Source organism: Salmo salar, chromosome ssa27 (assembly GCF_905237065.1).
Source record: "Salmo salar chromosome ssa27, Ssal_v3.1, whole genome shotgun sequence".
In the NCBI taxonomy this organism is placed as follows: domain Eukaryota; kingdom Metazoa; phylum Chordata; class Actinopteri; order Salmoniformes; family Salmonidae; genus Salmo; species Salmo salar.
The window spans coordinates 12,441,123-12,451,774 of record NC_059468.1 but is presented as its reverse complement, the minus strand read 5'-3'; the positions used below and the strand labels follow the sequence as shown (position 1 = coordinate 12,451,774).

The window sequence follows — 10,652 nt, the reverse complement described above, 5'->3', positions numbered from 1 at the left end:
TTACATCGCATCAATGTATGTCCTCCTCGACCAATGACAAGGTCAGTTTCCGTCATATTCCGTTTATGTCCCGCCTTTCAATTGCCCACTCGTCTTTTTCCCGAAATAGGAGCAGCAGGGTGACAGCGAGGGTCCTCTTTTCCACAACATATGGCCTCTCTTTATGTTTCTGTATTTTATTTGATCATTCTGTTCACTTGAAGGATTTAGAAATATGGCATCCTTTTTGTCGCTCATCCCTGCTTTCACGTTATCGGTTGTGATATTTTGTGGAGCGGTAGTCGCACGGGGTGACGTGCTAGAGCTAGGGGACGCGGATTTCGATTACCTGGCAGCGGAGCACGAGACGATGTTAGTGAAATTCTACGCTCCATGGTGAGAGAACAAATGGAAACATTCCCTCATGGCTTTATCCATTGTCATTCATAGACATTCAATGTAATTTAAGGCAAATATGTAAGTACAGTATCTATTCTAGGCAACTGTCCAAGACATGTTCCGTTAGCCAGCTAACTATATTCTTTGTTTCAGCTGTCAAGCTCAAGGCAAGTAGCTACTGTATCAATGCAAGCTAGCTAGCGGCATGTTGGCCGTTATGTGCAAATAGTATCTGCGCTATTGATATGTTTTCAAAATTGGCAATATGTCTTTATAACCCCAATTTGCTTATGAGTTTTACAGGTATAACACATTTATACCCACGCATAACTATGGTATCATTTGCATTGCCTGTCACTTCATATTCAGTTCCTTGGATTATATCTCCAGTAATCTATTTTATCATTATTTGCTTCGCAGGTGTGGACATTGTAAGAAACTAGCCCCAGATTTTGAGACCGCGGCCAGTCGACTGAAAGGAACAGTGCCACTTGCTAAGGTATGATGTAGATACCACACACACTTTGTCAGAATAGCTTCCAATTTATTTTGTTTGCCAATTTGTGGTACAGTAGATATTTATATAACCCAGGGACATTATATGAAAGGGATAATATACTTTTATAGACCCCTTTCCGGTACACGACACAGTGACGTCGACGTTCACGCACAGATGCACCCAACTCTTGGCTGCAGTAAGAAAGGCATCGACATATTCGCCCATGAAACATCCAGGATTTACGTTTTTATTACTTCTAAACAAAATAACTTTTCTGGGTTCTCATATGCTTACAATGATGTTTCGATTCTTGCTTGAAAAGTTGCTAAGATTATGTTTGGTTGTGATCTTTGCAAAATAACTTTTGGATGCAGCAGTTGTTTTGCTACATAGGCTGTAGCAAAAGCTAGCCAAAGAGCAATTTTTCGGGTTGAAGTGTTTTTTTAAGTATAATGCAGTTGATTTGCGATGATGACACAAATATTATATTAAGCAGGACATTCACACGAGCCTTAAAATACAATTATAATCCAAAAGTAGTGTGAAATGCACTCATTAAATAGAGCCTTCCCCCCCTCTCTCTCTACCTCCCCATCCTCTGTATCTCTTCCATCCATCTCACTCTCTCACCCCTCAGGTGGATTGCACAGCGAGCCCAGACACATGCGGGCGTTTCGGAGTCACAGGATACCCCACGCTCAAGATCTTCAGAAACGGAGAAGACTCCTCGTCCTATGACGGACCACGCTCAGCAGGTGTGTGTGATTTTAAGTGTTATTTAAAATGCACTAATCATGTAGGCCTACTAATGCATTTGTCTGCATACAAACAGATGGGATTGTCCACTACATGAAGAAGCAGGCTGGACCCAACTCGGTTACCCTGCGCAGCGAGGCAGACGTCGAGGCCTTTGTCAACCACTTTGACGCCAGTGTAGTGGGTACGTAGTACTCTAGAAGAGTATAGTTACCTGTTTGTTCTTAACTGAATCTGTACTTTTCACATTGGGCATCATTTAATTGATGTCCAGTGCTCTGAAAAGCCTTGTGAGAGGTGAATGCAACATGGTGGACGCCAACACTGGCAGTGTTGGAAAGGGCTAATGTACTTTCTCTCCATATTTATCTCTCCCCTCCCAGGTTTCTTCTCTGGGCCTGACAGTGCTCAGCTGGCAGAGTTTCTGAAGGCGGCCGGCGCCATGAGGGACCATTTCCGCTTTGCCCACACCATCAACATGACCCTGGGCCTCAAACACGGGGTGGACACTGAGTGAGTGAGTGAGTGAGTGAGTGAGTGAGTGAGTGAGTGAGTGAGTGAGTGAGTGAGTGGGAGGAAGGGGTAGAGAGATGGGGAGGGATGGGAAGAGAATGGGAAGAAGTGAGCGTGATAGAGAGTGAGATCAAGATAACCCTGTTGAGGTAAATCAGGTGTCTTAGTGCTGGGGTAGAGCAAAATTGTGTACACCCAGGAATGGACTGAGAAACACTGCTATAGTGTGACTGTACATGGTGTGACCAACAGACTGATCAACTACCGTCTTATCGCTCTCCCCTGCGTCTCTCCAGGAGTGTTCTGCTGTTCAGGCCCCCAAGGCTGAGCGGTAAGTTTGAGGAGAGCGTGCTGCGCTTTACTGAGACCATCACCACCCACACACTGCGCCGCTTCATCAGAGACAACATGTAAGACTACTGCTCCCGTCTGTCTACTCTAAATCCATCACCTGAATGTCTGTGTTACATTAGTGTCTCTATCTCTCTCTTATCTCTCTCTCTATCATATCAGTCTCTCTTTTTCATTTCTCCAACTCTGTTTCCCCCTCTACCTCCACTTGAGCGTCTAACGTTATTGGTCTTCCTGTTTCCTTTGGTCAGTTTCGGAATGTGCCCCCATCTGACCAATGAGAACAGAGATAAGCTGAAGGGGCAGGACTTGTTGACTGCGTACTATGATTTGGACTACCTTCGGAACCCCAAAGGCTCCAACTATTGGCGGAACAGGTTGGTACACCTCCAATACCACAACACTTTAAACCATACTCATATTAGATGACCCACACTTAATAGCAACTTTGTCTTTTAAGTCAGTAATGTTTTTAATTTGATACTGAATTCATAGTAGGTATGTTATTATTGTATTGGTTACAATTATGTTACACTCTTTTTTTTTTAATGGGATGATATTGAAATACTATTATTACCTTACATGGTCATTGGGCAACGTAAAGTGTGACCAAGTAGTAATGTAGATATGTATTCTCTTGTATTATGTATTTTGATTTCGATCTTATCCTACATACACTACATATAATACCTGAACTCCAAATATTGTATACAAGGTGGTATATAAGTCTCTTATCATTATTATTAAATGACGTTCATTTGCTCTTCTCAGGGTGATGAAGGTGGGTTATCAGTTTGCGTCCCAGGGCCTGAGTTTTGCAGTGGCCAATCGCAGGGACTTTGTGGACGAGCTGGAGGAGGAGTTTGGTCTGGGTGCGTCGGACGGAGGAGATCTGCCCTTCGTAACCATCAGAACACGACAGGGCTTCAAGTACACCATGAGGGAGGAGTTCACGTGAGTTACAGACATATATACTCAGCAAAAAAAATAAATCGGGGGGCCTCCCAAGTGGCGCAGTGGTCTAAGGCACTGCATCGCATTGCTAGCTGTGCCACTAGAGATTCTGGGTTCGAGTACAGGCTCTGTCGCAGCCGGCCGCGACCGGGAGGCCCATGAGGCGGCGCACAATTGGCCCAGCGTCGTCCGGGTTAGGGAGGGTTTGGCCGGCAGGGATATCCTTGTCTCATCGCGCACTAGCGACTCCTGTGGCGGGCCGGGCGCAGTGCACGCTGACACGGTCGCCAGGTGTACGGTGTTTCCTCCAACACATTGGTGCGGCTGGCTTCTGGGTTGGATGTGCGTTGTGTCAAGAAGCAGTGCGGCTTGGTTGGGTTGTGTTTCGGAGGACGCATGGCTCTCGACCTTCGCCTCTGCCGAGTCCGTACGGGAGTTGCAGGGATGAGACAAGACTGTAACTACCAATTGGATACCACGAAATTGGGGAGAAAAAACAGGTGAAGAAAATAAAAATAAAGAATTGGTCTTTTTTCTTTCAACGATAATTCGTAAAAATCCAAATAACTTCACAGATCTTCATTGTAAAGGGTTTAAACACTGTTTCCAATGCTTGTTCAATGAACCATAAACAATTACCGTAATTTCCGGACTATAAGCCGCAACTTTTTTCCCACGCTTTGAACCTCGCGGCTTAAACAATGACGCGGCTAATATATGGATTTTTCCCGCTTTCAATTTTTTTTGAAAGGAGATGACTTCAGTGGTTTCAGTGCACAGGAGGAGGAAGATAGTGACCACTGACTTTCTTGGTAGGCTACTGTTTACTGCTAATTTTTTATTTTTTGTTACAAGCCGTGTTTCGTTAAAGCCTATTTATTTTTGTTACAAGCCATGTTTCGTTAATGCCTGTGTAAAGTTAATTTGTTTCAATGTACTGGTAGGCACCTGCAGCTTATAGACAAATTCAGTGGGTGCGGCTTATATTCAGGTGCGCTCAATAGTCCGGAAATTACGGTAATGAACATGCACCTGTGGAACGGTCGTTAAGACACTAACAGCTTACAGACGGTAGGCAATTAAGGTCACAGTTATGAACACTTAGGACACTAAAGAGGCCTTTCTACTGACTCTGGAAAAACACCAAAAGAAAGATGCCCAGGGTCCCTGCTCATCTGCGTGAACATGCCTTAGGCATGCTGCAAGGAGGCATGAGGACTGCAGATGTGGCCAGGGCAGTAAATTGCAATATCCGTACTGTGAGACGCCTAAGACAGCGCTACAGGGGGACAGGACGGACAGCTGATCGTCCTCGCAGTGGCAGACCATGTGTAACAACACCTGCACAGGATCGGTACATCCGAACATCACACCTGCGGGACAGGTACAGGATGGCAACAACAACAGCCGGAGTTACACCAGGAATGCACAATCCCTCCATCAGTGCTCAGACTGTCCGCAATAGGCTGAGAGAGGCTGGACTGAGGGCTCGTAGGCCTGTTGTAAGGCAGGTCCTCACCAGACATCACCGGCAACAACGTCGCCTATGGGCAAAACCCACCGTCGCTGGACCAGACAGGACTGGCAAAAAGTGCTCTCCACTGATGAGTCGTGGTTTTGTCTCACCAGGGGTGATGGTCGGATTCGCGTTTATTGTCGAAGGAATGAGCGTTACACCGGGGCCTGTACTCTGGAGTGGGATCGATTTTTGAGGTGGAGGGTCTGGGGTGGTGTGTCACAGCATCATCGGACTGAGCTTGTTGTCATTGCAGGCAATCTCAACGCTGTGCATTACAGGGCAGACATCCTCCTCCTTCATGTAGTACCCTTCCTGCAGGCTCATCCTGACATGACCCTCCAGCATGACAATGCCACCAGCCATACTGCTCGTTCTGTGCGTTATTTCTCGCAAGACAGGAATGTCAGTGTTCTGCCATGACCAGTGAAGAGCCCGGATCTCAATCCCATTGAGCAAGTCTGGGACCTGTTGGATCGGAGGGTGAGGGCTAGGGCCATTCCCCCCAGAAATGTCTGGGAACTTGCAGGTGCCTTGGTGGAAGAGTGGGGTAACATCTCACAGCAAGAACTGGCAAATCTGGTGCAGACCATGAGGAGATGCACTGTAGAATAGCGGTCGACCGATTATGATTTTTCGATGCCGATTATTGGAGGACCCCAAAAAAAAGGCCCGATACCGATTTAATCGGCCGATTTTAAAAAAAAAACAAAAAAAAAATAATACAATTCAAAAAAAAAAAACATTTAGAATAATTTTAAAAATTCAGGGGGAAAAAAATCATTCATAATAATATTAATTTAGCTTTTTTTAAAATTATTATTTATTTATTTTTCCTTATTTTTGTATTTTTGATTTAAAAAAAAATGTAATAATGACAATTACAACAATACTGCATGAACACTTATTTTAACTTAATATAATACATAAATAAAATCAATTTAGCCTCAAATAAATAATGAAACGTTCAATTTGGTTTAAATAATGCAAAAACAAAGTGTTGAAGAAAAAAGTTAAAGTGCAATATGTGCCATGTAAGAAAGCTAACGTTTAAGTGCCTTGCTCAGAACATGAGAACATATGAAAGCTGGTGGTTCCTTTTAACATGAGTCTTCAATATTCCCAGGTAAGAAGTTGTAGTTATTATAGGAATTATAGGACTATTTCTCTCTATACGATTTGTATTTCGTATACCTTTGACTATGGGATGTTCTTATAGGCACTTTAGTATTGCCAGTGTAACAGTATAGCTTCCGTCCCTCTCCTCGCTGCTACCTGGGCTCGAACCAGGAACACATCGACAACAGCCACCCTCGAAGCAGTGTTACCCATGCAGAGTAAGTGACATTTGAAACGCTATTAGCGCGCACCCCGCTAACTAGCTAGCCATTTCACATGGGTTACACCAGCCTAATCTCGGGAGTTGATAGGCTTGAAGTCATAAACATCGCAATGCTTGAAGCATTGCGAAGAGCTGCTGGCAAAACGCACGAAAGAGCTGTTTGAATGAATGCTTACGAGCATGCTGTTGCCTACCATCGCTCAGTCAGACTGCTCTATCAAATCATAGACTTAATTATAACATAATAACACACAGAAATACGAGCCTTAGGTCATTAATATGGTCGAATCCAGAAACTATCACGTTTATTCTTTCAGTGAAATACGGAACCGTTCCGTATTTTATCTAACGGGTGGCATCCATAAGTCTAAATATTCCTGTTACATTGCACAACCTTCAATGTTATGTCATAATTACGTAAAATTCTGGAAAATTAGTTCGCAACGAGCCAGGCAGCCCAAACTGTTGCATATACCCTGACTCTGCGTGCAATGAACGCAAGAGAAGTGACACAATTTCACCTGGTTAATATTGCCTGCTAACCTGGATTTCTTTTAGCTAAATATGCAGGTTTAAAAATATATACTTCTGTGTGTTGATTTTAAGAAAGGCATTGATGTTTATGGTTAGGTACATTCGTGCAACGACTGTGCTTTTTTCGCAAATGCGCTTTTGTTAAATCATCCCCCGTTTGGCGAAGTCGGCTGTCTTTGTTAGGAAGAAATAGTCTTCACAGTTCCCAACGAGCCAGGCGGCCCAAACTGCTGCATATACCCTGACTCTGTTTGCAAGAGAAGTGACACATTTTCCCTAGTTAAAAGAAATTCATGTTAGCAGGCAATATTAACTAAATATGCAGGTTTAACAATATATACTTGTATATTGATTTTAAGAAAGGCATTGATGTTTATGGTTGGAGCAACGTGTACCTAAGCGATTATATGCAATGGAGGACAGGCTAGATAAACTAGTAAAATCATCAACCATGTGTAGTTAACTAGTGATTATGATTGATTATTTTTTATAAGATAAGCTTAATGCTAGCTAGCAAATTACCTTGGCTTCTTACTGCATTCGTGTAACAGGCAGGCTCCTTGTGGAGTGCAATGTAAAGCAGGTGGTTAGAGCGTTGGACTAGTTAACCGTAAGGTTGCAAGATTGAATCCTCGAGCTGACAAGGTAAAAATCTGTCGTTTTGCCCCTGAACAAGGCAGTTAACCCACCGTTCCTAGGCCGACATGTTAAAATGTTAAACGCAGTTCACAGTGAGAGTACGTTACTTTTTTTGCTGAGTTTAGTTGAGGTTTTAAGTCTAACCTTTAAGTTCTACCACATACAACCCTACTAATTATGTTTGTTGTTGAACCTATTTAACAGGAGAGATGGGAAGTCCCTGGAAAGATTCCTGGAGGATTACTTTGCTGGACGGCTAAAACGTTACATCAAGTCGGAGCCCATCCCTGAGAAAAACAAGGGTCCTGTCAAGGTATGTTTGTTTGTCTGTGTGTACGAGTGTGTGTATTTCTGTGTTATTATTCAATACTCAATCACAGTACATTTGTGTTTCTGATTTTGTTGTCACAACAATTCACATTTAGTGTGTGTGTGTGTGTGTGTGTGTGTGTGTGTGTGTGTGTGCGCGCGCCCACTCCCAGGTAGTGGTAGCAGAGTCATTTGAGGAGATTGTGAATGACCCTGAGAAGGACGTGCTGATTGAGTTCTATGCCCCCTGGTGTGGTCACTGTAAGAGCCTGGAGCCCAAGTACAAGGAGTTGGCAGAACAGGTGAGAAAGACTACATACAGACTCACCAATGCCACATTTTAAGTCATTTCAAACTAGAACAGAATATTTTATTTACTGCCACTGTTTACTATTATGGCTTTCCTTTAATATTGTGATTTGTCAATAAACTAAGGAAAAGAGCTAAAGCCAAGTAAACCCTTTTGTTCTCATTGGTTATTTCTCCTGTTTTCTTCTCCCCTCAGCTCTACTCTGACCCTAATATTGTCATTGCCAAGATGGACGCCACAGCCAATGATGTTCCACAAGGCTTTGATGTGCAAGGGTGAGACACCACACTTTATCGCCTGGTTATCCTTTCCCTTCTATCAGCTCTCACTTATCTTTCCATTCATTTTCACACTGTCTCTGGTCATTCATTCATTGCGTTTCTCTCACTCTCTCATGTATTGTTCTGTAGGTTTCCCACCATCTACTTTGCTCGGGCAGACAAGAAGGACCAGCCCAAACGATATGAGGTGAAATCTCCCTACACTGTTATTACCAGTTTACATAAGCAGACACAAACTAGTCATATACCACTGTTACCCATATATTCATTTAGCAGCGGCGTCCCGCCATTCCCCAAAAATATTATTAAAAGAAATATATATATATATATATATAGAGAGGGAGGTTTCTTTGCATATATAGATGTTTCTGCCGAAACATGCTTTTAAAGGGATAGTGCACGATTTTCGCAATGAATCCCTTTTTCTACTTACCAAGAGTCAAATAAACTAATGGATACCATTTTTATGTCTCTGTGTGCAGTTTGAAGGAAGTTCAATGACTGAAAGCAATGCCTCGCAAAACAGCTTCACCCACTAGATTTGCCACCGCTGCTGAAAAGAAATCCTAGGGGAAACACTGCAAATACTGATGTATCAAAGATTGTATATGTTGAGTTACAAGGGGAGCATAAATTGTTTTCCTCTGTAATTCCAGGGAGCCCGTGAAGTGAAGGACTTCATCAAGTACTTGAAGAGAGAAGCCTCGCACATCCCCGTTGTCAGCGGCGTGAGAGAAGACTTGTGAACAGAAGTTAGGCGATGGCAGGGGTGTATGATGGGAAATGTAGCTTGAGACCCCTGGAATTGCGGTTGTGGATACACTGTTCCTGAAGAGTCATAACTTCTGCTGAGATTCTTTATTTCTGATAAAATAACACTCCAAAAACTCTACCCACAAAGTTTTTTTCCCTTGAAACAACAGATTTGAATGAAATCCAAGTTCCACGATTGACTCTCCAGGAACAGAGCCCCTTGTAATTGATCAGGAGGAGGAATAGCATTTCTACAGAAGAAGAGAAACAATGAGTGAGGACTGCCAGCTTCTAATGTCAAGTGACCTGGAAGAGAGATGAGGCTGATTGTCTTGGCATAAGACTGAACCAAACCTTCCCAATTTACATTCATATAAAGGCAAAATCAAAATGTACATCAACAGCATGAACTCACCAAGGATCAGTTTGTTGCAGGTTTGTCATGCATCAAATACCGTGAGATTAATATATGCTGTATAATGATACTGTAATAACACCTATTTGTTTCTACGGTATATAGATCTTGACTTACCATCTCTCCTCTATCTCAGAACCATCTGTCTTCCTCACCATAATAAGCCATACCATCCATTCCACCAATGATGCTTGCTTGTGTAAAATACTCTGAAATGGCTCCATATTTCCTAGTTCTAAAAAAAAGTTCAGATGGGTATAAATACCTGCTGGTCTTTTTGTATGTGCGCTTGAGCTACTGAGTTGGTGTCATTCCAGACAGCACCAACAACCAACCAACCACTCCTGATCTATCTGCCTCCTGACTGCATACAAAATTATATGCCATTTTGCCAGGAATTTTTAGAGCAACTAACTTCTGAAAGGCCTGTACGATGTTTGGATGTGGCCATGAAGGACGTGTGTGTGGGTAGTCATATTTATTGAATAGAGTATACAGTAAGCAACATACTTTGTACATAATGTGTGAAAACAAAGGATATTTGCTATCTTAATTGTCTCTTTTTTGACCGAGCCTTAATTTATTGATGTACATTTTATTTGTTGCTAGAGTTTTGCACTCAGAGGACCCATTATCCTTACAGTTTATTTTTGATCTGCTAAGAAATTGAGATATGTCTTTGGTGTTTTCTCACTTAAACGATTCTGGTACCATTTAAAAAAAAAAAGGTATTTGATGTGTCTGACTTTCTTCTGGAAAACAGTCAGACAATAGTCTACTGTCGTACAACGTAGTAACACAGTACGCATACTTACATCAGTGAATACATATTTTGTTTTCTGGACACAGTGCAGCGTTCCCCAACTGGCGAGCCCCCCCCCAAAAAATATATTTAAATATATATATGTTTTTTGTGTTGGACATACTCATTGTCGGACATACTGAACTAAAATATAAACACGACATGTAAAGTGTTGGTCCCATGTTTCATGAGCTGAAATTAAAAATCCCAGAAATGTTCCATATGCACAAAAGCTTATTTCTCTCAAATTTTGCATTTCTCCTTTGCCAAGATAATCCACCCACCTAACAGGTGTCATAT

At 42.5% G+C, this 10,652-nt stretch overlaps 1 protein-coding gene across 2 annotated transcripts; it reads left to right on the top strand.

Moving 5' to 3' along the window:
* The first annotated feature begins 86 nt into the window (after positions 1-86).
* On the top strand, positions 87-10,103 carry LOC106588328 (protein disulfide-isomerase A3). Of its 2 annotated transcripts, none has more exons than XM_014177199.2 (13): positions 87-375; positions 799-877; positions 1,515-1,632; positions 1,710-1,817; positions 2,017-2,146; positions 2,443-2,556; positions 2,749-2,874; positions 3,269-3,451; positions 7,687-7,795; positions 7,965-8,093; positions 8,297-8,376; positions 8,512-8,569; positions 9,039-10,103. In XM_014177199.2, the coding sequence occupies exons 1-13, from the start codon at positions 215-217 to the stop codon at positions 9,126-9,128; spliced, it is 1,485 nt and encodes a 494-aa protein (XP_014032674.2). In that variant the 5' UTR covers positions 87-214; the 3' UTR covers positions 9,129-10,103. The 2 variants fall into 2 exon arrangements, with proteins under 2 accessions (XP_014032674.2, XP_014032675.2); XM_014177200.2 differs by having other exon boundaries at positions 335-456.
* Positions 10,104-10,652: the final 549 nt, after the last annotated feature.

Bases quoted from the DNA above. Each gene is read 5' to 3' on its own strand.
- LOC106588328 (XM_014177199.2), top strand. From the start codon at position 215: ATGGCATCCTTTTTGTCGCTCATCCCTGCTTTCACGTTATCGGTTGTG. The intron at 376-798 runs GTGAGAGAACAA...TTTGCTTCGCAG, and splicing joins GTGAAATTCTACGCTCCATG to GTGTGGACATTGTAAGAAAC. The intron at 1,818-2,016 runs GTACGTAGTACT...CTCCCCTCCCAG, and splicing joins CTTTGACGCCAGTGTAGTGG to GTTTCTTCTCTGGGCCTGAC.